At 32.3% G+C, this 25,521-nt stretch overlaps 1 protein-coding gene and 3 long non-coding RNA genes across 12 annotated transcripts; all 4 read left to right on the top strand.

The window, feature by feature from the left end:
* Positions 1-3,561: 3,561 nt before the first annotated feature.
* On the top strand, positions 3,562-22,268 carry LOC101256289 (E3 ubiquitin-protein ligase SDIR1-like). Of its 8 annotated transcripts, none has more exons than XM_069298951.1 (12): positions 3,574-3,791; positions 4,922-5,003; positions 5,889-6,061; positions 6,786-6,971; positions 7,807-7,890; positions 19,861-19,915; positions 20,011-20,060; positions 20,164-20,392; positions 20,544-20,625; positions 21,017-21,077; positions 21,497-21,616; positions 21,925-22,268. In XM_069298951.1, exons 5-12 carry the CDS (start codon positions 7,879-7,881, stop codon positions 21,991-21,993), a joined length of 678 nt encoding a protein of 225 aa, XP_069155052.1. In that variant the 5' UTR covers positions 3,574-3,791; positions 4,922-5,003; positions 5,889-6,061; positions 6,786-6,971; positions 7,807-7,878; the 3' UTR covers positions 21,994-22,268. The 8 variants fall into 8 exon arrangements, with proteins under 8 accessions (XP_069155057.1, XP_069155055.1, XP_069155052.1 ...); XM_069298952.1 differs by having other exon boundaries at positions 3,590-3,791; positions 5,892-6,061; XM_069298955.1 differs by having other exon boundaries at positions 3,596-3,791; positions 4,258-5,003; positions 6,789-6,971.
* On the top strand, positions 8,495-8,957 carry LOC138349089 (uncharacterized). The gene is made up of 3 exons (XR_011221600.1): positions 8,495-8,618; positions 8,714-8,763; positions 8,867-8,957. It is a non-coding gene; the product is annotated as an uncharacterized lncRNA (long non-coding RNA).
* LOC138349088 (uncharacterized) lies at positions 9,359-13,098 on the top strand. Of its 2 annotated transcripts, XR_011221599.1 has the most exons (3): positions 9,359-9,594; positions 9,688-10,130; positions 10,848-13,098. It is a non-coding gene; the product is annotated as an uncharacterized lncRNA (long non-coding RNA). The 2 variants fall into 2 exon arrangements; XR_011221598.1 differs by lacking the exon at positions 10,848-13,098 and having other exon boundaries at positions 9,688-10,203.
* Positions 22,269-24,312: 2,044 nt separating the features above from the next.
* Positions 24,313-24,987, top strand: LOC107546765 (7S RNA for signal recognition particle). The gene is given in 1 exon segment (NR_136408.1): positions 24,313-24,987. It is a non-coding gene; the product is annotated as a 7S RNA for signal recognition particle (long non-coding RNA).
* The last annotated feature ends 534 nt before the right edge of the window (positions 24,988-25,521 follow it).

Raw genomic sequence — 25,521 nt, 5'->3', positions numbered from 1 at the left:
TGAATATCAGTTTTGGACGACCAAAGTTGTTACATGTCTCCTCCGATTCACTTTAGGTATAATATACACATTCGATATCACATTTCATTCAATAGTAAGACGAAAAAGATATTTTTTGAGCCAAAATAGTTTAGTGATTTTAATTTAAGTAGTTAGATGCGCTTATTCTTGTCTTAACCAATTAAATCCTAGAACTTAATGGAGTTGCTGAAAATTAATTAGCTGGAAATTACTGGCAGTTCAACTTTTCAAAAGATGTTCCAATGTGAACATTTGCTTTTTTATTTTCATCTTTTTGTTTTTAATAAAATCAGTCTTTGGGATGAGGAAAAAAAAGAAAAAGCAAAGTTGATATTGAAGTTTCAATGAAACAACCTTATTGGACAGGCAAATTCTTCAAACTGGAAAATAAATTTAAATAGAAACAAAGAAAGAGTTAAAATATACGGATCCGGCTTATTTTCATTTTTCTTATCTCTATTTTTTTCAATTTCTAGTTTTGATTAATGACATGTAGCATAGATTAGATTTAATGAAAAAGATTTAATTAACTTAAATATATTTCTAATCACGATTTAGATAAGAAATATATTGTTATATCAATTAAAATGATTTTATTATTTCTCCTTATTCCCTCCGAGATAAGGTCACTTGCGAATTTTTTTTAAAAAAAATCTGTATAAAATATGCATATGCTCTTGGATGAGTAGTTATTTGAAGTTCTTGAATTGTATGGTTTAATTTTCACCATGACTAAACTAATATGTTTGTTATCTTCATTTAGGCTTAATGGAACAAAGAATTTCTACGTGAGGTTGATGCCCAACTATGATGCTTTGGGTGTGGCGTATAAAATTGGAATCATCTAAATTTAAGAATATCATTAAACTATCATAAATAGGTCATATTTATCCTTATATTATATTTTGGCTCAAAATTACATTTTTCGTCAAATTATTAGATCAAAAGTGTCCTTTTTATTGACAGAAGTTGTTAAATGTCATGTGGATGCGACATTGCACGCCAATAGAGTTCCACTGTTGCCACGTAGACTAAACAGAAAATGGTGAAAAATACCTTTAAACTATCCGAAATATCTCATATTTATTCTTAAACTATATTTCGGCTCAAAACTATCTTTTCCGTCAAACTATTGGGTTAAAAGTACCCTTCTTATTAACAGAAATTGTTAAATGCCATGTGGATGCCACATTACATGTCAATAGGGTTCCACTGTCACATAAACTAAATCCCTAAATCCTAATTAATCCCCCCCCCCCCTCAATCATTTCATTAATTTCCAGAAACGATTTCACCCCTTCTCCCTCATTTCGCTGCTAGGGTTCCACAGTTTTCTTCGTGGCTGGGTTTCAAAGTGGATATTCATGGTTATAGGTCATAAATCTTTTTTCTTATATTATCATGTTTACGATTACAAAACATGATAGTTAGAATTTCACAACTTTCCCCTCATTTCGTGGCTAGGGTTTCACAACTTTCTTCGGGCTAGATTTCAAAGTGGATATTCGTGGTTGTAAGCATAATAAAATAGGAAAAAAGATTTACTAACCTACAACCACGAATATTCACTTTGAAAACCATCGACTAAGAAAACTGTGAAACCCTAGCCGCGAAATGAGGGAGAAGGGGTTCAATCGTTTTTGAAAAATAATGAAATGAGGAAAAAAAAGAGTAATTAAGATTTAATGATTTAGTCTATGTGGCAGTGGAATACTATTGGCGTGCAATGTGATATCTACATAGTTTTTAACAACTAAGAAGGGCTCTTTTGACACAATAGTTTGACAAAAAGGGTACTTTTGAGTCAAAATATAGTTTAAGGGTAAATATGAGATATTTCAGATAGTTTAAGAGTATTTTTTACCCTACCATACAAATATGAATTTTATATTTGCTACATATATGATTATAAATGTATTGCGACAAACAATATAACGAATGTATCATATAATATTATAACAAATATTATTTATCATATTCTGACTTCTTTGACGATCAAACAATATTTTTGAAAGCCTTAATTCACATTTCATTATATTTTTTTGTTTGAGTCTTCATGTATGTATTGTAAAGGCGAATAATTAGTATTCCAAGCAAATAGAAAGCCCTAATTAACTCATTTGACCGAAAAAGTGCATCGACTATTGAGTTGCGAAAAGACTGTTGCGTTATGTTGTTTGTATAATAATAGGGCTCTATAGATAATATACGATCTTATATTTATCTATAAACTAATTTCGTTGCACGTGTATATCTTGTTTGAAAGATAGGAGAACTTTCACATATAATCACTCAAAAATAGTTTAATTACTCTTCATAACTATAGTTTGCTAATTACAATTCGTAGCTAAATGTTATAGGAAAAAGAGTGACGAGCGAAATAGGGAGAGGGAAGAGAGAGGCGAGTGAGAGAGGGCAAAAATGAATTGTATATATATATATCAATTAGATAATTGTATATATGTAACTGATATGTATGTGTATTTGTATACTCGACGAACGAGATTGGGAAAGGGTTGAGAGAGGCAAGCGAGATTAGGAAAGAGGGAGGAGAGAGACAATCGAGATTGGAAAAGGAAAGAGAGAGATGAGCGAGAGAGGATAATAATTCGTATAATTTGCGGGTACATTTTTTTGTATAGTTCGTGTGTTTTTGTATAATTGAATAATATAAACTCTGGAATTACATACTAATTTTAAACAATTAAACAAATTATACCATATAAATTTTACCATACAAAATTCGAAACTACACGTTTATTCAAAAACATAAAAAAGTTTACACAAAAAGATTGAACGTATATGATTAATAAAACTGAAAAATCAAAAGAAATCATCGTCATAAACAAATACAACCAAATACAAATTAAAGGAAGAACTATTAGTTGCGAAATATATAAATGTGCTAAATTATATAAACATGACTAATTATACAAATTCAAAATTTATACATATTAATGGTTAATATTAGTAGTGACTGATGAGTGATATTTATAAATTTGAAAAAATTACGTGATAAATAAACTTATATTATTTAATTACTCATCATAACTATAATTTGCTATAATTACCATCATGACTAACATTATACATTAATTACGTGGGCTGACTTCGAGTTTATATAATTAGTTATGTTTGTATATATATAATTCGTCAGGATATACAAAAACATATATATAATGTACAATTATTTAACCTATATACAAAGACAGTTCACCTCTCTCCCACTCTCTGCCCTCTCTCGCTATCCTCTATCCTCCCTCTCAGTCTCATTGTCTATCTCCTCCCAATCTCTTTTGCTATATATATATATATAATATAATATAATTATCTAACAAATATACATATATAATTCACTTTTCTCCCCGTCTTTTCACCATTTTTTTTCTCAAATTCGCTCCTTTCTTTCCTTTACATAACATGTAGCTTACATATCGTAATTATCAAACTATAAATTAATTAATTTCAAGTGACTATATGTGAAACTAGTATAACTATGATTATTAATAAAGTTGTATAAATTTGTTTTAACCCCTTAATATATTAAGCCTTAGTTAACCTATCCCACAAGATTGACAAGAGGGGTGGCAAAAATGCCGAGTTACAGTTCTGCCGGCGTTCACATATTTGATCTCCGGGGAATTGGATAAGAGTACTACAAGGTGGAAATCGAACCCTAAAGTTGAAATTGCAGTAGCCAGATCTGAAATTAGTTGTTGATAAAGCTCAAATCAATATATTATGGAACACCAACTTCCGAATCGCAACAGGTAATTTGATTTCCATTTTGAGTACTAAATACTTCATGTTTGTGTTGATGGATGGGTGAATGAATGCAAATATCACCAATTATATGTAATTGTTGTCCAATTTCATTTTCTGTGTTTACTTACAGACATATTTTGAACAACTTACTGAAAATTGTTACTTTACAGTTTGAGTTCTCGTTAGTATTTAGGGTAATTGGGTTGGGCATAGTTTTTTTCTATCTGTCCTGGCCTTGGTAGCTGTAGCAGGTGGGAGGTGGCGCGAAAGCTGGTCATAAAACTAAAAAGTATTTAGGTAAATCGACTTGCTCTAATAAGATCTAACAAATCAATGTACATTATTTCCCCATATATATAACTTTAAACTTCTCAATTTATCCTAAAACAAGAAGTTTCTGTAGTCGAGCAAATGGTATGACATGTTTAGAACGACATGTACCAAAAGAGTTTTCTTTCTTTTTTCAAACAGGTAAACTCCATGTTGAGTCAAATCAGTGTTGTGACTGGCGAGCGCCTCATCGCCAAAGGCGAGAGTCGAGGCGAGCCCTTCTCGCCATTCCACATTGAGGCGAAGCGACATACAAAAGGCGACGCATGGCCAGCTAATGGCGACAATAATGGCGGCGCCTTTTTTATTTAATTTTTTTAAAAAAGATTTGACTTAAGAATATTAGTGAATTAGTTTTTTTTTCTATTTCAAAATTTGCTACTGCGCGACTCCTCTTCCCCTCGCGATCTCTTCTCCCCGACTCCTCTTCCCCTTGCCGGTCGCGTCTCTTCGAGATTTCGAGTTGCTGCTGCACTGAGGACCTGAGGTATACCTCTCTTTTGCTGCTCCTCGACTCCTCTTCCTCGTGCAATCTTTTCTGTTCTTCTTCTTCTTCAGTTCTTTTTGAGTTTTCTTCTTCTTCTTCAGTTGCTCTGTTTTTTTTTCCTTCATCACTGCTTAATCAGCATAAGTAATAAGGGAAAAATGTTTAGTGTGCTGAGTGCTCTATGTTTTTTCCTCTGTTCTCTTATGAGTTTTGAATTGAAATATTTTGCTAATATATGTTATTGCTATTGAGATTTTGGATATTTATATATGCAATTAAATATATTTAATTTTTGGCATTAACTGGCGCCTTTTCCAGAAAGGCGAGCGGCGAGCGGCGAGCGTGGCGAGGCAGGCCCTTGTCGCCTCTCGCCGTCCAAAACACTGAGTCACATGAATTGGTATGGAATGGGGAGAGTATATGTTTTTATGAAATATGTATTTAAATTATCGATATTGATTGAGCATGAGATAAGTGGTGCACACTCATAGCTAATATGTTGGTTCGACTATCTAGACACTGTATGTTAATGTCAAATATGGTGGAACATTTTTCCAGTTTGGAACTTTGAACGCATTAGTTATTAACCTTGAGATTTTAGATACACAACTCGTAGAGTAATGAGATGTTAATGTCTTTCCATATAGCAATCAAAATGTGCTAGATTCATATCGTTTTTTTTATGGAGTTCGTTTCTATAATTACACTTACTGCTGACATAGACGCAACATTTGCTTTTGGGAAAGATAAGTAACGGACGTGATAGCTGGGCTTTCTGCTCGTTGTGAAGGGACTAGGCGTAAGACCGGTGCAAGGAGTTATGCTTTGTGGAAATATAAGTAGACTCAACGGCACATTCTTGGTAATAGCTTATCAGCTATTCAACTTTGCAAGGATTTGACTAATGATATATATCTTCGAGTGTTCTTTACTATGAAATCTCATTCCCGAAAGAGGGGCTTGGAAATGCAGAATATTAAACAGAATATCTACTGGGGACAAAGAACTAAATTATCGATGCAGAGCTAGTGAGTTATAGATCTTTCTTGTTGGAGTGAAAACAGACCTAGTTAAAGTTGAACGGATATAAAATACAGATATATTTCTCCTCAAATAAATTGGGATCGAGGCACTGGAGATAAATGTTGCGATTTATTGTTGATTTTTTTTTCCTTATTTGTGTGAGCACATTCTTTGTTGCTTTTAGTAAAAGGGGCTATAGTATTGTATTCAGAAGTCCATTCAATGATTGTTAATTATTCAGGATTTTTGTTTTCTGTTACAGCAGCTGTGTAATTCATACGTTATCACCACTCACAAGCCTGATATGTTGTCATGGAAAGGAACTGCAGATGGTGGCATATAGTTAAGTCCGGCTATAAATTTCTGTCAAGAAACATTTCTCCTAATTCAGTCTGGTTGTAGAAAACAATCTGGAAGAGTGCTGCACCAGAAAAGGTAGCTTGCTTCACTTGGCTTAAACTATGCAATATATGAGTACTTTGTGAATATGGTGCAATATGGCATTATTTAGTAATGTCGAAGTTGTAATTGAGTTGAAGGTCTTTCGAAAACAACATCTCTATATCCATGAGGATAGTGGTAAGGTCTATGTACATTCTACTCTCCCCAGACCTCACTTGTGGGATATCAGTGGGTATGTTACATATTCTCCAACACTCACTTGATGCTGGTTATCAATAAGCTTATCCTGCCGATTAAAAAAAGAAGAAGGGGCTAAAATAGCTTTTCCTATACATGCTAGTATTTCCTTATGTTCTTGAATCCCTATTAAGATATATCAACTCATATTGATAGTTAATTTGTGATTATTTAGTATTTGGATGAAATGGATCTGAATAGAATTCGGATATGTAGAGTGCGTATTGCCAACCCCATCTAATTTGGGACTGAAGCGTGTTAATTTACTATTTGATAAGGAAACACAAGTTTTTGCTAATACAGGCATTTCTGAATTACCCCAAAGGTTTTTGCCAATCGGATTCCACACCCTAAAAGAATATTATTATTTTTTACTTATGGAAAAATGATAATTTTTAGTTTAGTCGTGTTCAAAAGAGTAGTGTGGAGTAGCTAGTGTATCTTTCTAAAGCCTATATTCAATATTCTTGTTGCTTGTGGAAATTTTCATGGTAGTCTTTTTTTTTTTTTTTTTGTAAAGAAGCAGTGTCGACATGTGCTGATCTAATGATGATAAGGTTCATGCAAAAGATACCTTAAGGCAGCGAATCAGACTAACAGAACACTGTACCAACACCGACAACATTGATATATAAAGTTCGGATTCCCTGATGCTGTTCTTCATTGTGGCTTTTGGGCATTGGAGATATTCTCTTTCTCTTTTAAGGTTCATTAGATCTCTATTTCCTTTTATTGCTATTTCTATTTCTCAATTTTTTCCTTTTTAAATTTGCCTTGCATTTTGGTAAATCATCCTATGTTATGCTTGAATGGTCTTGTGATTTATTCTTCTTCTATTCTATTATGTTTGTACTTCATTAGCAAATCATGAGTATACTTGAAAAATTGTTAGTTGCTCGACCCTCAATTTGACTCTTCCGTTGAGTTATGTTTGTTCTATTGGGATCTCAATTTGTTAAGGTGATGAATTTATTGCACAATGCTTGGAAGTGCAATTCCTAGTATACTCTAGCTATTATGTGAAATTCTCTTTTTGTCCAAACTTCCATATTAAAGATTGAAATAGATACGTCTTGAGTCATCTTTATTCTCATCGGTTTGGATTGCAATGCGTATGCCTAAGTTCTAAAAGAGATGATATATCATCTTGAACTATACGAAGATAGTTCTATGTTGAGATTGACTTAAAAATAATTTTAGGAGAATGAGCGTTCACAGTATTACTCTTAATTTTGTGCTTGAATATGAAACCATTCTGGTATAATCTGCAAACATTATTATTATAACAAGGAAGATAAGGCAACCTTATAACAAGGCCCCGAATTGAACTAATTAGCTGTTTTTACACATGGGTGCTCTTCACTTCTGTTTTATTTTATCGTTACTCATGTGCAACTAGTTATCTCTACTTTTAAAGATCTTATCTACTTCTTTGTAAAATTCCAACGAAGTCCGGGACTGATCATGCGTGCTTTTTGATAAAAGGGTATAAGGGGAAGGAACTTTATAAGGCTAACAGTCTGACAATTTGAATTATGCAGATATTTTCACTGTAAGTGAACGTGAGGGTCTCACAGTACAGATTTCTGAAGCCTCGACAGATCTTCGCCATTATGTCGATCGTGGTAATTATTGTTTTAAAAATTAATAAAATTACTCACTAATCATTCATCTCTTCTAGAAGTTATGATGGTGAATATTTATTAGTTTTTGTTTTGACTTGTGGTGGTCCTTAGTGCTTCGTTTTACATCCTCAGGAGTAATTATCAATTAAGTTTGACTATAAAATTGTGATATTTGAATAAATTAGTTTGTGTTAGAAGTGAAAAATGACATTTGAAAATTGGCCAAGTTATGTGTGGCCATGACTAGAATTTGAAGTGGTTTTCTGACTTTCTGTGATTAACTTGGAGTGGAATAAGTGAAAACAACTTTTTGATGTTTTTCAAAATTCCAGAATTTTATGGCCAAACTGTTTTCCAGAGTTCGACTCCGGGAAAAAGTAAAAAAAAAATGATGGTCAAAAGCCCCCTAAGCACTTGCATATTTCCGTGCATTTGCCTTTGTTTCCCTTGAAACAAGCTGTGAAAGATGCAGCCAAAAGCACAAGATGTTTTCGTATGTCCTTAATGGCTTTGCTACTTGCTTGTATTACTCTTTATCTTTGCATGTTTTCCGAAATGGTGATTTTTTCCTGTAAACCAAAGTCTTTGTTCTATATACTTGTGTAGAGGGTCAAGAATATTTACCAGTATTTAGTGTAGTGTTGTCATGACACTGCAATTTCTTTACTACCAATGTAAATTTTTTTCAAGCGCAACAGTATTGTAGTCCGTTGTTCTGACTATCCTAGGTAAAGTTTCTGCCTCATTTTTTATGATTCTTTTCTTGGAAATTCTTTATGTGGTTCCTGTCTATTAATTTTCCATTTGTTAAACTGTTTGGCAGCTGTTGTCATCTACGCTATAAGCACCCCTGATGACTCATGGGTTCTTGTGGTAACTTCTGTCCTAGTGTTAAGCTAAATATTAGTGAGCATTTTTCTTGACTCATTTGGTGGCATAATATTTTGACATGATGTTGTCAAATTTTCACGTGCAGGGTGTCATTGGTTTACATGTTGTCCCGGTGATAGTAGTCGTTATGATATATGAAATTTGTTCTATACGTCAAGCTAGAGATAGAGCAAGGATTGTACCCGTTAATCACTTGATTGATTCTGATGAACTTCATCACTATGCCTCCATTAGAAACATTTCCCGCTAGAAGACGATTGTCTTTCAAACTAGTGGGATTTGAAACTGCCCATCAATAGTTTGAAATAGAAGAGAATTGTCTTTCAAACTAGTGGGATTTCAAATTGCCCATCAATAGTTTGAAATAGAAGACAATTGTATTTCAAACTAGTGGGATTTCAAATTGCCCATAAATAGTTTGAAATAGAATCGTCTTCTGGTGGGCAATGCTTCTAATGGAGGCACATAGTGATGAAGTTCATCAGAATCAATCAAGTGGTTAACGGGTACAATCCTTGCTCTATCTCTAGCTTGACGTATAGAACAAATTTCATATATCATAACGACTACTATCACCGGGACAACATGTAAATCAATGACACCCTGCACGTGAAAATTTGACACCATCATGTCAAAATATTATGCCACCAAATGAGTCAAGAAAAATGCTCACTAATATTCAGCTTAAGTAATGATGATCAATGCCATCTAGCAGCTCGTGAAGATGCCCTCTAAAATGGGCATAAATTTTTACTCCAAGCTTGGAATCAGACAAACTTGGTGGCATTGGAAAGAAGACTCAGATATAATTTGGTAGGTCATGAGTCACCCAGTTCATTTTGTGTTGAAAGATATGACCTTTTGAAGTCTAAATCTGAGAAGTCTCATTAACGGACAATTTTACAGTTTGTGTGGAGCTTTATTTAGACGTACGCGTTGCTTAACCAATGACTTTGGGGGTGAAACCTCACTTAAAATCTGACGAAATGACTTCAAAGAGAGGCTTCACGGGATGTCATGAGCACCACAACCCGTCCGTGAAGATGCTTTGCCGGGCAAAGCTTCACCAAAATGAGGACAACTTTTTACTCTAGGTTCGAAATTAGGCAAACTTGGTGGCATTGGAAAGAGGATTCAAAGACCTATCATTATGATAGGTTATATGTCACCTAAATCATTTTATGCTGACATATATGATCGTTTGAAGTGAACTAAACCTCAAAGTTTATCAAGCCTCTTTCAAGAGCCAATTCAAGGCTCGTGTGGAGCTCCACAGACCATTTAGTGATCTGTGGTCTTTCACCTTTTGCTGGGTGCACAACCACGGTCCGTGTGGACTCCCCTTCGTGGTTTGCCCTTCTCTCTTGTTCAATCCTAGTTCTTATTTTTGAGGTGTTATGAAACCTCTCCTTGAATGTGCTACATCGAAACATTTAGCACCAAAACAAATAAAACATGACAAATAAAAAAAAACATGACAATTAATTTGAGAAAAAGAAGAAGCAGAATAACAATAATAAAAAATAGTAACGACGACATATGATAGCAAATACCAAAGATCAAGACACTACATGAATAAAATTGGTGTCTAATAACATTTTTGTACCTCATGAAATAAATATGATATTATCTAAACTTCGTGCAAAACATATTCATAGAAACTGGTTACCTAACTTTTTTACTATTGTACAAAAAACTCTTCTATGAATGCATAGTACCACATAATTAACTTGAAGATTAATGTATGATCAAAAAAGTTAAATTCACTTACTTTGCCTCTATGTTTCCTAAACTTGTAATATGATGAGCCGCACACGTAATAAGTTGTTCTTGAACCAACTTTTCTATTAGCACAATTTGTACTCATGAGCTATATAAATTTATTAAAAATACTCATTTATTTGACACATGCATGTTGTCTTTTTATAATAATAAACTAGATAGTATATTTGACACATGCATGTTCAATCCTATTACCAAGAAAATTGTTGTTAGCCGAGATGTTATTTTTAATGGAGAAACAATCTGGAATTGGAGAAATAACAATTCGTTTCAACAAATTCCAGTTTATGTTGAAGAAGAAGAGGAACTAGAACGACTTTTAGAGATCAGCTCACAAGCAAGTCCAGTTGTACAGGATGCTGAAAGTGTTGAACATGAATCAGGTGATTCTCAATTAAACAATGAACGTCCAAGACGTAATAGAGGGGCACCAAGGTGGTTGGAAAATTATGAGGTATATGGGACTAGAAAATCTGGAAATAAAGTAAGTCATCTTTCTTTATTTTCAGATTCTGATCCTATATCTTTTGTTGATGCCGTTAAAGACCTGAACTGGCAGCAAGCCATGGACGAAGAGATTAGATCAATTGAAAAAAAGATACTTGAGAGTTGACAAATCTTTAGAAAATCAGAAAATCATTGGTGTCTGGGTTTACAAAATAAAGTTGAAGGAAAATGGAGAGGTCAACAAGTTCAAAGCTCGCTTAGTAGCAAAAGGATACAAGCAAGAATATGGTGTTGATTATGTAGAAGTGTTTGCTCCCGTGCTCGGTTAGATACCATTAGATTGGTGATTGCTTTGGCTGCTCAAAATGCTTGGAAAATCTATCAGTTGGACATGAAATATACCTTCCTACATGGTGAACTTCAAGAAAAGGTATTTATCGAATAACCTCCTGATGGCTATGTGAAATTTGGTGGTGTGAATAAAGTGCTTAGATTGAAAAAGACTTAATATCGACTAAAACAAGCTCCAAGAGCTTGTTATAGTCGGATAGATACTTATTTTTCAAAGGAGGGATTTCGAAAGTGTACAAATGAACATACTCTTTACATAAAAAGAGAATGTGTAGGGGTCTTAATGGTGTGTTTATATGTGGATGACTTAATTTATACCGGAAGTAATATGTCTATGATTAAAAACTTTAAGAAGTCCATGATGGTTGAGTTTGACACGTCAGATTTGAGGCATGGTGCATTATTTCCTTGGTTTAGAAGTGAATCAATCCGCTGATGGTATTTTTGTTTCTCAAAAGAAATATGTGCAAGATATTCTGGACAGATTCCAGATGAAAAATAACAACACTGTGAGCACACCAATGGAGAAGGGTCCGAAGCTCGTCAAAGAACCTGAAGGGAGAAAAGTGGACAACATTTTATACAAGCAAATCATTGGAAGATTGATGTACTTGACGGCAACAAGGCCTAATATTATGCACACTGTAAGTCTCATTAGCAGATTCATGGAGTGTCCAAGAAAAAATGCATCTATAAGCTGTCAAGAGGATCCTGCGGTACTTGAATGCTACCAGTGACCTTGGCATACTTTATCAGATGAGAATAGCTGGAGATTTGGTTGGTTACATTGATAGTGACTATGTTGGAAACCTTGAAGGCAGGAAAAGTACATTGGGATATGTTTTTATGTTGAGCTCTGGAGTTATTTCTTGGTCTTCAAAGAAGCAACCTATTGTTACTTTGTCGACTACCGAAGCAGAGTATGTAGCTGCAACATTATGTGTTTGTCAGGCAGTTTGGCTAAGGAATATTCTTGAAGAACTACATTTTAAGCAGGATAGACCAACGTCAATCTATTGGAACAATACTTCGACGATTAATCTTTCAAAGGAACTAGTTGAACAGGGATGAAGTAAGCATGTAGATGTGAAGTGTCACTTCTTGCGTGATCTGACTAAGGATGCAAAGAGTAGTCTTATTTATTGTAGAAGTGAAGATCAAGTTGCAGACAAGTTCATAAAGCCCCTGAAATTGGTGTCCTTTCTAAAGCTACGCGATCAACTTGGTGTTTGCAAATTAAACTGAAAAAAGTTTCAATTTAAGGGAAGGAATGTTAAATATTTTAGTTTGTGATTTATAGTACTTTTGTAAATAATTTTTAAAGGGAAAGAAGTCTGAAAAATACTTCATTTTTGGTCAAAATTACTGTTGCGATACCAAACTTTATGGAGGACATTTTCCCCTGCACTATTTAATAACGTATTTTAAAGGTATATATATGTCCGTGTGGACACATTACTAGTTATAGTGATGCAATATTTATGATGTCCAGGTGAACATATATATCATATATGTCTTTAAAATATGCTATTAAATAGATTAGGGAGGTAAAAGGTCCTTTCCAAAGTTCGGTATTGTTACAACAATTTCGGTCTAAATTCGAATATATTTCAGATCTTTTTTCCCATTTAAAAATTTTTACTATAGAATTTCGCAATTTACGTGGCACATATAGAACTTCAAAATCCAGCTTGATTTTTATGTCTTTCAAATATAACAAATATTTCATATTGTTAATTATTGCGATTTTTAATTTAAATCTTTTTTACGTATTTTACTATTTATGTTTCAATTTTTTTTTGGCACTTATCATATTTCAAGATTCAACTTGCAGTACATTAAGTGAAAGATTTATCGAAAGAAAGTGTATAATGACATTCACATTCTAATGTTATTAATTATTTTACACAAACTATTTTAAAATATATATATATTATTAATTAATGTGATACATACATGCAAAACACCTGATACAAGAGATAAAATTGTCATTTACTATATTTCCCTCTCAAATTGATATTTAGTTTTCTTTATAATATTTGAAATTAAAAAAATCTTAAAATATATGGTACAAGAAAAGTACATAGCAAGAGATATAACGTAAAATTAATAATTAAGGGATTCGAAATATATGGCAAAAGAAAAAAATATATTTTTAAAAAATTAAGAAAATTTTAGGCGTCTCAATTAAGACGTGAATTTGCACTATTATACTAATTAAGACTCTAAATATAAATTATATGAACTAACAATTTATATTATTGATCGATTGCTTTTATATAACATAGTATATATAAAATTTTAACTACATAAGATAATATTGACATAACATACACGTGCAATATATGTATTTTTTTCATGTAGATCAAGCCTCAACATAAAACATGTGGTGGGCCTTGTTATTAAAATATAATCGAGAATTAATTTAGTAAGGTTTACTGTATTTGATTAATTTAGTTTTATCTTGAGGTATAATTATAAAAATTATATAATATTGTTAGTTAATTTAATGCGATTGTGATATGGTATGAAAATAGAATATATTAAGTGTGGATTAAGTTTAGGGAAGTCAAAAGTTTCTTTTGTTCTTTTAAAATTGCTTGTTTTAAAGTTAAGATATTGGTCAAATTTATATTGAAAAAATAAATATATACAATATTAGTAGAATTTTTTTTTAGAGAATCGAAAATAGAATATATATTGATATTTTCAAAAAAAAAAGAAATTTTTTAAAGGACACTCTTAAATAATCTATTTAATTCAGATGAAAATCAACATATTTATATCTGCACGTGGCATACTCCACCAATCTACATTTAATTGTCACTATTATACAATAGTAAAATGGGCTAAGCACACATCATTATTATATATTTAAAAATTATACAAAAGTATTATAAATTATATAATTAAAAATGTAATTTATTTTAAAAATCATATAAAAATACATTGTCAAATAATTCTTTTTATCGAATTTCTAAATTTTATTTGTGCCACATAAATTTAAATAGAAGGAAGAAATACATTTCTAATAATTCAAACAACATTTTGAATAATTTATATATTTACAAATTACATTAAAAGTAATAAATCTCAATAATTAACTACTTAGATTAAAAAAAAATGTTGCAGTATGTCTTTTAACTTTTTTCAACTTCTTATATGAAATCATTTTTATTTAGACAGATATAATATGAATATTTATTTCAACATCAATTATCATTTTAATTATTTTTATTTATCATACGTTCAAAATACATGTCATATATATATATATATATATATATATTGGAATGGAGGAGGTAACGTGTATAGAAGAAGTTCCCCATAATTTTGCTATTTTTTTTTTAGAAAATTGAGATGAGTATAGTGTGTAATAGAAGAGTTCTAAAAGAAGTGTTATTGACTATAGTTTATATAATAATTAATTATATGTAGGTAATAGTTTTCATTACGCATCACAAATTTGAATTTTGTTCTCTACTCACTCAATTCTTCAACACAAAACTCACACCAAGAATTTGTTTTATATTAAGGAAAATGTTTTCTTAAAACATACGCATCTTCTATTTTAGGAAAATAAGTGTATCTTTCTTTTTTTGTTTTCTTATATATGGTTAAGAAAGTAAAAATATTTGTAAATAATATAATTATATCTAATGAGAGATGGGGTGGGGGGTAACGGGGACGGGGCTTACAGTAGTGAGAATGAAAACGAGGTGTGTTGGAGGGGTAAATATGATACAAATGTGAAATATAATTTGTGGACTTTTGCTATTTTTATTAAAAATGACATTTTTTTTATTTTTAAAAATATATATGATTATGAATGTATTACGACAAAAACAATATAAAAAATATATTGTATAATATTATAACAAATATAATTTTATCATATTCGGACTTCATTGATGATCAAACAATATTTTTAACTAGAAAGTGCATTTGACTAGATAGCATACAATCTTATATTTATCTATAAACTAGTTTCGCTACACATGTATTGCATGTGCATATCTTATTTGGAAATAGGAGAATTTTTGTATATAATCACTAAAAAATAACTTAGTTATTCTCGATAACTATAGTGTGTTAATTACAATTCGTAGCTACATGTTATAGGGTAAAGTGACAAGCTAGATTGGGAGAGTGAGAAGAGAAGCGAGTGATGAGAGAGGCGAGCGAGAGAGGACAATAATTCGCGGGTACAATTTTTTTTTATATAATTCGTGTGTATTTATATAATTGAATAATATAAATTCAAAAATTACATACTAATTTTAAATCGTTATACAAATTATATTAAAAAAAGTTTACCATACAAAATTCGAAAACTACACGTTTATTTAAAATAATTAAAAAGTTATATATAAAAAAATTGAACTAACATATTAATAAAACTCAAAAAGCATAGAAATCATCCTCAAATACAAATACAGCCAAACACAAATCAAACGAACAACTATTAATTGTGAATTACGTAAATATTCCAAATTATATAAACACAACTAAGTTAATAATAATTATAATAAACTATAAACTAAGTAGTATAAATTTGTTTTAACCTCTTAATAACCGATCCCACAAGATTGACGAGGGGTGGCAAAAATGCTGAGTTACAGTTCGGCCGGCGTTCACATATTTGGTCTCCGGGGAATTGGGTAAGAGTATTACAAGGTGGAAATCGAACCCTAAAGTTGAAATTTTAGTAACCAGATGTGAAATTAGTTGTTGATAAAGCTCAAATCAATATATTATGGAACACCAATTTCCGAATCGCAACAGGTAATTTGATTTCCATTTTGAGTACTAAATACTTCATATTTGCGTTGATGGATGAGTGAATGAATGCACATATCAACATTATATGTTATTGCTGTCCAATTTCATTTTCTGTGTTTACTTATAGCTAAAAATTGTCACTTCACAGGTCTGATATGTTGTCATGGAAAGGAACTGCAGATGGTGGCTTATGGTCAAGTCCGGCTATCAATTTCTGTCCAGAAACATTTCTCCTAATTCAGTCTGGTTGTAGAAAACAATCTGGAAGAGTGCTGCACCAGAAAAGGTAGCTTGCTTTACTTGGCTTAATCTATGCAATATATGAGTACTTTGTGAATGCTAAGAAGAGGACTCCAACCGTCTTTTCATTCATTTATTGAGAATGCAAGTCAATGATAAGAATGTTCTTTCTCAAACAACTTAAACTTTTAGATGAGATGGTCACACACTTCAACACTTCATCAGAACGGCCCATCCCAATTATTGTTTACCGATGTTGGATGCCCATATTAATTGCCCACACTTTAGATGTCTAGACCTAGGCATGAGGTTCAACATGGTGGAGTGTTGAAAAGTCCCACATAGGATGAAAAAGGGATGTGTGGTTGCTTTATATGATATTAGACAATCCTCCCCTTGAGAGCTAACTTTTTGCTTGAATTATGCTCAAGATTCATTTGTTTACATGGTATTATAGTAAGGGAGGTCCTAGGATTAAATGTCACCACTATCCATTATCATAAATACTTTCACATGCTTAGCCTATGAAAAAAGAATTAGGCCTGCACATGAGGGGGTGAGTTGAAAATACAGTTAAATAATAAGAGTGTGCTCCCTCTAACAACTTAAGCTTTAAGATGAGATAATCACTTACTTCAGTAACTTTTAACCTCTCTTCAACAACTTGAGGTTAAGGTTTGGAATGCCATCCTAGGGCCATTTGGTTGTCCACCCGTAAGGATAGGAAAACAAGACGTTTAGAGAGAAAACAAGAGTGTGTTAGTATAATCAATACAAATGTTTTTCTACACTTTCTTTATGGTACAATATGGCATTATTTAGTAATGTTGAAGGTTCTAATTGAGTTGAAGGTCTTTCGAAAACAACATCTCTATATCCATGAAGATAGTGGTAAGGTCTATGTGCATTCTACTCTCCCCAGACCTCACTTGTAGGATATCAGTGGGTATGTTATTGTTGTAGTTGTTAATGATGTCAAAGCCAAGATTGAATTTTTTTAGCTCTTTACTCAATTTGTAATGATGCTAATTGTACATTTTCTCCAACACTCACTTGATGCTGGTTATCAATAAGCTTATCCTGCCGATAAATAAAAGAAAAAGGGGCTAAAATGACTTTTCCTATACATGCGAGTATTTCCTTATGTTCTTGAATCCCTATTAAGATATATCAACTCATATTGATAGTTAATTTGTGATTATTTAGTATTTGGATGAAATGGATCTGAATAGAATGCGGATATGTAGTGTGCGTATTGCCAACCCCAACTAATTTGGGACTGAAGCGTGTTGATTTACTAGTTGATGCCTTGATAAAATATTTGTATATAAGGAAAAACAAGTTTTTGCTAATAAAGGCATTTCTGAATTACCCAAAGGTTTTTGCCAATAGGATTCCTCGCCTAAAAGAATATTATTATTTTTTTACTAATGAAAAAAAAGATAATTATTAGTTTTGTCGTGTTCAAAAGAGTAGTGTGGAGTAGCTAGTGTATCTTTCTAAAGCCTATATTCAATATTCTTGTTGCGTGTAGAAATTTTCATGTTAGTTTTTTTTTGTAAAGATGCAATGTCGACATGTGCTGATCTAATGATGATAAGGTTCATGCAAAAGACACCTTAAGGCAGCGAATCAGACAAACAGAACACTGTACCAACACCGACAACATTGATATATAAATTTCGGATTCCTTGATGCTGTTCTTCATTGTGGCTTCTGGCATTGGAGATATTCTCTTTCTCTTTTAAGGTTCATTAGATCTCTATTTCCTTTTATTGCTATTTCTATTTCTCAAATTTTTCCTCTTTAAATTTGCCTTGCATTTTGGTAAATCATCCTATGTTACGCTTGAATGGTCTTGTGATTTATTCTTCTTCTATTTGATTATGTTTGTACTTCATTAGCAAATCATGAGTATACTTGAAAAATTATTAGTTGCTCGACCCTCATGCAATGAATTTTTCAAGAAAACATCCTGTATAAGCACGATGTTGACCTGTTTCAGATTAGTTGAGTGTCACCATGTACTAGGCTAAGATGGTAATTGTGGTAGAGCAAGAAGAAATCAGAGATCCACAATACTCAATTTGACTCTTCCGTTGAGTTATGTTTGTGCTATTGGGATCTCAATTTGTTAAGGTAATGAATTTGTTGCACAATGCTTGGAAGTGCAATTCCTAGTATACTCTAGCCATCAAGTGAAATTCTCTTTTTGTCCAAACGTCCATATTGAAATAGATGTGTCTTGAGTCATCTTTATTCTCATCGGTTCAGATTGCAATGCATATGCCTAAGTTCTAAAAGAGATGATATATCATCTTGAACTATAAGAAGATAGTTCTATGTTGAGATTGACTTAAAAATAATTTTAGGAGAATGAGCATTCACAGCATTACTCTTAACTTTGTGCTTGAATATGAAACCATTCTGGTATAATCTGCAAACATTATTATTATAACAAGGTAGATAAGGCAACCTTATAACAAGGCCCCAAATTGAACTAATTAGCTGTTTTTACACATGGGTGCTCTTCACTTCTGTTTTATTTTATCGTTACTCATGTGCAACTAGTTATCTCTACTTTTAAAGATCTTATCTACTTCTTTGAGAAATTCCAACTAAGTCCGGGACTGATCATGCGTGCTTTTGATAAAAGGGTATAAGGGTAAGGAACTTTATACGGGCTAACAGTCTGACAATTTGAATTATGCAGATATTTTCACTGTAAGTGAACGTGAGGGTCTCACAGTACAGTTTTCTGAAGCCTTGACAAATCTTCGCCATTATGTCGATCGTGGTAATCATAGTTTTAAAAATTAGTAAAATTACTCACGAATCATTCATCTCTTCTAGAAGTTATGATGGTGAATATTTAGTAATTTTTGTTTTGACTTGTGGTCGTCCTTATCAAGTGCTTCGTTTTAGCTCCTCAGGAGTTTTGGATTTTAAATTAAGTTTGACTATAAAAATTGTGATATTTGAATAAAGTAGTTTTTGTATTAGAAGTGAAAAATGATATTTGAAAATTGGCCAAGTTATGTGTGGCAATGAATAGAATTTGATGTGGTTTTCTGACTTTCTGTGATTAACTTGGAGTGAAAAAAGTGAACAACTTTTTGATGTTTTTCAAAATTCCAGAATTTTATGGCCAAATTGTTTCCCAGAGTTCGACTCTGGAAAAAGTAAAAAAAATCATGGTTAAAAGCCCGCTAAGCACTTGCATATTTCCGTGCATTTGCCTTTGTTTCCCTTGAATCAAGCTGTGAAAGATGCAGCCAAGAGCATAAGATGTTTTCCTATGTCCTTAATGGCTGTGCTACTTGCTTGTATTACTCTTTATCTTGCATGTTTTCTGAAATGGTGATTTTTTTCCCTGTAAACCAGAGTCTTTGTTATATATACTTGTGTAGAGGTCAAGAAATATTTACCAGTATTTAGTCTAGTGTTGTCTTGACACTGCAATTTCTTTACTACCAGCGTAAATTTTTTTCAAGCGCAACGGTATTATCATCAGTCGTTCTGACTATCCTAGGTAAAGTTTCTGCCTCATTTTTTATGATTCTTTTCTTGCAAATTCTTTATGTGGAACCTGTCTATTAATTATCTATTTGTTAAACTGTTTGGCAGCTGTTGTCATCTACGCTATAAGCCCCCCTGATGATTCATGGGTTCTTGTGGTAACTTCCATCCTAGTCTTAAGCTGAATATTAGTGAGCATTTTTCTTGACTCATTTGGTGGCATAATATTTTGACATAATGGTGTCAAATTTTCACGCGCAGGGTGTCATTGGTTTACATGTTGTCCCGGTGATAGTAGTTGTAATGATATATGAAATTTGTTCCATACGTCAAGCTAGAGACAGAGAAAGGATTGCACCGGTTAACCACTTGATTGATTCTGATGAACTTCATTACGATGTTCCTCCATTAGAATCATTTCCCATCAGAAGACGATTGCAAGACCTGAGGCTCCAAATTGCTAATCTAAACCGTGAAGTTGATGAGTTTGGTATGTTTGCTATGCAATCTGCTAAAACTTTATCTAGCAAAAGTTTTGATGTGGATATGTTCTTGGAATCATTATCATACTCACCTTTCAAAATTCGGTCAGGAAAATAAAAACAATCTTTTTCTTACTATATGGTTGTTTCCATATGCAGAACACCATACCTACGGAGAGTTATCTTCTATCTTCAGAATTCCTTCTGTGAATGACGAAGAGATAGATGCTTGTCTAGAGAGGTAAGCACAAGCATTTTAAGTCGTGCTTTTTTCTCTCAAGCCTAGAATTCACTTAAATTCTTGTGCACATAGAGTAGGACGATTGGTGGTTTAAATCTAGAGTAATGCTAGTTGATCACATTCCCTTCAGCTAACTACCAAAAACTTCTGCATATATTTTTTGACAATAAAAGAACTTTTGAATATATTTTTGAGAGGATGGGGAAAATAAAAAAGTTTGAAATATGAAACTGCAACAAAGAGATTAATGACTTGTGCATAGTTTGTTTGAAGAACCAAATGTTAAGTTGAAAAATGTGTACTTTTCGATGAGTTTATCTGTATTGAAATTTTTAACGACAGTTTTGCATTGAAATTTTAATGGACGATTCAGTATTGTTCTTTCCTGCAGTGAGGATGCTCCACCGGAACAGGCCTCATCTTCTTCAACCTCAGCCTTAGCCTCAGACCAGGTATTTTCTTTCATATTCTCAAGGTTTATGCCAAAATACTATATATAGCTTGGTGACCTCTCCACGTCTATTTTAGCTACCCCTTGTTTTCCCTTAGTTGCTTGTCATCTTCCCTTTTTTGGATAATATTTGCAAATCCAGGAGTAGTAATGTGAAAAATCAATTTTCTCACAGCTATTTGCCTTAGATTTTCAAGAGAGGGGAGAGGGGAAAATACCTAAAACTCTCATGATATCTGTATATGCAGCCCGTTAATGATATACATTTTTCTAGCTCCACGATATACTTTTCCTATCATATATTTTCTAGTCCTTTTGTGTTCTTCTGTGCTTCTTTTTATGAAATTCTCTATTCAACTCACTTAAAACATTAGGTTTGGGTTTTCAGTTTTTGTAATGTGCTCCTTTCAAATGAAGCAGGAATCTATGACAATAGGTGTGCCCGACGAAGATGGTTCATCTGATGAATTGATATGTAATATTTGTTTGGAGCCAGTTATTGAGGGAGACCTTGTTTGTTGCTTTCCATGTATCCATCAGGTTTCTTCCTATTCTATCTAATATTTTCTTCCTTTCCTCTATAATAGATCATGTTCAACCATTTCCCTAAATCACAGTATCGTGGACATAGATCTGTGTTGAAGCTCAATTTCAATGATTATGGATAAAATCACTCAATGTTATCGACTATAACTACCATTTCCTTATCTTTGAGGCTTGAATAAACGCCAGTAACTCAGAAATTAACTAATCTTTGCACTTCTTTTAATTCTAATCCACAAACTTAATCGTAGTCTTGGATTTCGCACTCTTGTCAGTGTTCACTCATTTTTTTTATTTTGTTGCAGTTCCATGCTGTATGCCTTGATAAATGGCTCGAGTTGAGTCCTACCTGTCCAGTCTGTAACTTGTGCTGAAGTCAGGAAGTATGAAATGGTGTGACGAGTAATGAAGCTTAAAACTCTACGTTTGAAGAATAAATGAATTCTTATAAGAATTCTCTACTCTAGTTTGCAGACTTATTGAAGCAGTATGTAAAATTAATAGGCAGAAGCCTATACTATTTCCCTTTTGAAGTTGTGTGTGTTTCAAGTTTGGTTTGTTTGAAGCAGTATGTACTATTTCCCTTTTGAAGTTCTATGTAATAAAGTTCAAGTGTGTTCAAGCAATATGTAACTTAAATGTGCAAAAACCTCTACTATTTTCCTTTTTTTTTTTGAAGTTTTATGTGTGTGAGCTTCAATCCTCTGATTTTCGAATTGGAATAAAGAGGAGTAATGCTTCCTAGCACGGAATAAAAAAATAAGACTACTTAGATCGGAATAGTATTCATAAAATTGATCTAACATAGAGTAGGATTATTGTGGAAGAGATTCATTAACAATAGTAAAAAAACACGAACATCTGATTTTAATACAATAGGTGTCTACTAGTGCTAGTCTTAGTAGGATGTCGCGATTGATGATGAGTGAGTAGGTGGAGTTAGGCGTATGTTCACCGATGGGAAGTAATGAGGCTAGTCTCGTTCAATTGAACAAACTACTTAATTAATTCATGTACTTTTAAAGTATACAATTTTTAGTGTCAAACTATGAAATTAGTATTCGATAGATTATTTTACTCGTCCAAGTTAGATACCAAATTAGCCTTCCATGATAAATGATTCTATCCAAAACATACTTTTTTTTCTTCTTCTCATAATTTAAGAGATTAAGAAAATCATTTTTCCTTTTATGAAGTTCTCATTATTCAACATTATTAGATTTAGTACTCCGAATTGTAAAATGAAAAAAATAATACATGGTTAATTTATCAATATAATCAAACTTACATCTCTATTCACTAAACTAATTACATCAGTAACATAGTAGTCTATTTATTTATTTTATATATTTATATTAATCTAATATAGTATCTTAAAATAAAATAAAGACAAAAATAGAAGAAAAGAAAAGGACAAAAATATAAAAAGAAGATAAACTAACCACGAAAAAAGGAAAAAAAGAAATAGAGAAAAAAAAAGACAAAAAGGAAAAAAACCAAAACAAATATAAAAAGGATTAAAAGAAGTGAAGAAAGAACCAAAAAAAAAACAGCTAAGCCTAAGGGAGTCGTGTAAGACTTGAATTGACAACCGAACCTAAAGGAAATTTGTAGGCATATGTAGATGAATTTTATATATATATATATATATATATATAATTCACGCGATATATATATAGAATGAAAGATATATATATTTTTTGGTGAACAAACTTGTTTTCATCTACATTTTGACTTATGTATACAGTATGATAGTCAAGATGTAATAGGAAGAACTGAAAATGTTATGTATAAAAAAGAGTGGTCACATATGATGAAGAAGAAATAATGTCGTTAGATAATAATTCTCTAGTGAAATTATCACAATTAACTATGTAAAGTCAAAAGATAATGTGTAAGATTCACTTACCAAAGGCCTAACTCGAGAGACGGTTAATAAATCATCAAAGAGAATAGGGTTATGGCCGAGAACAAGTTATCATAATGATAATTTTACCTGATTGGAGATTCCAAAATCTAGATTCAAAGAGATCAAACAACATCATGAATAAGAGTTCAACAATGTCATTGAATTAATCCATTCTCATTATACGACAATGTTTAGGAAATAAGGAAACAATTTTTTAATGATTTATAAATTTGACATGACATGATCAATTACCAAACAATGTATCTACGGGTCACACATTTCAAAATTAGTTATATGACTGTGAAGTGTAAGCCACTTAAAGGAGAATTAGTGAAAGGTCAATTCTATGAACATATGAAATGATCATGTGTTGTTCGTGACTAAAATGAACACAATAATGAGAATCAAGAACGGATAAATGTAAATTGCTTGACATGTGTTATCTATGTATACATCAAAGCTCGACAGTTGAAGGATATCAAATTTATCGTTTGACCAAGTATACCTGATGCATATTCACTATGAAAAAATTTAACGAAAAAATATACTTAACCAAATGAGCATTAATTCTTACTATCACGCATATTTTTCATACCACATAGAAAACTTTTGAGTTTCCTCGAGTTTTACTTGTTTAATCCTTCGAACTTATTATCGTTTGTTGAAGTAGTTCCGTGTTTTAATTTGGAGTACTTTTGTCCAATTATTTGTAAATAAAGAAAGGTCTATATAGAGCTTGGATTATGTAGCGACTTATGACAAATTTAATTGAATTTTTTACAGCACTTTCTACAAGTAAATATATCTAAATATTCAATAAAATATATCATAAAACTGACTAGATTCAATTTTAATTAACTTTCAAAGGTACTTAAATAAATAAATAAAACTAGAGTTGCTTATTACATATTTTGTTCCCACATCGTTAGTGAACAATGACTTTTGTTAATACAAATAGTAATGACATAACACATCTAAATGCCGAGCCTTGTAACGTGGGCTTGTAACCTAAGTTGGGGCAACAATGTAGTGGGATGTTAGGCTGTTCCAGATGGCTGGACTTTGGTTGGCATTAGTCTGGCTTGCCCTATCCAAGCACGGAGTTGAGTCACGTGGTCCAAACGAAAGTATGGGCTGCTTGGCTCTTAGAGTGGGGTGGACTGCGTGAGGCTGGTTTCACAGAGCAACGAATAACTCCCAGTCTGTGCAGTGGAAGGATAACGAGTCAGTGCTTTCCAAGTTCAACAAAAACCTGATGGACTACCTAATTAAACCACCACTTTTTTCTTTTCTATAATTGGTGCTTGGTCCAAGTTTACCTAAATGTGAGATAAAAGTGTATGAAATAGTCTCCTGTTGAAGTTCTTTGAATATGAGAGGCTTCTCTCACTATGGATTCATGTTAAAACTTGTGTTAGTAGTAGTAAAACCATGTTTATTTGCTAATATTTAATGTTATTCCTTTTATGATTTTATATGGTTACAATCTCAACCAACGTAGAGTATAGTAAAAATGTATTTTTTTTTAATTAAATTGCTTGAAAAGCAATCGATGCAACTCATAACATTAAATATTAGCAAATAAACATGGTTTTACTACTACTAACACAAGTTTTAACATGAATCCATACTGAGAGAAGCCTCTCATATTCAAAGAACTTCAACAGGAGAGTTGCATCGATTGCTTTTCAAGCAATTTAATTAAAAAAAAATACATTTTTACTATACTCTACGTTGGTTGAGATTGTAACCATATAAAATCATAAAAGGAATAAGATTTAATTTAGCCCTTAAGCATGTGGATGAGTGTTTTGGTGTTAGTTGTTAGTCCCAATCCTTCGATTCCGAAGGAAATAATAAGGAGTTACATATTCACACTAACGTATATCACACTATGTGTCACTGAATGTATTGGCTAAATAAGGGTCGTTTGATCACTCCATAAGGATGTATTTGGTATGGAGGAAAATAATCTCCGGCAAATGTTGTTCAA

The sequence above is a fragment of the Solanum lycopersicum genome, chromosome 6 (assembly GCF_036512215.1).
Source record: "Solanum lycopersicum chromosome 6, SLM_r2.1".
NCBI classification, from domain to species: Eukaryota; Viridiplantae; Streptophyta; class Magnoliopsida; order Solanales; family Solanaceae; genus Solanum; species Solanum lycopersicum.
This window is presented reverse-complemented; position numbering and strand designations above follow the sequence as displayed.

What these genes read in the sequence shown, in the direction of transcription:
- LOC101256289 (XM_069298956.1), top strand. An exon ending in CCGTGAAGTTGATGAGTTTG is followed by an intron (nt 20,393 to 20,543) that starts GTATGTTTGCTA and finishes TTCCATATGCAG; the next exon opens with AACACCATACCTACGGAGAG. An exon ending in CAGCCTTAGCCTCAGACCAG is followed by an intron (nt 21,078 to 21,496) that starts GTATTTTCTTTC and finishes CAAATGAAGCAG; the next exon opens with GAATCTATGACAATAGGTGT.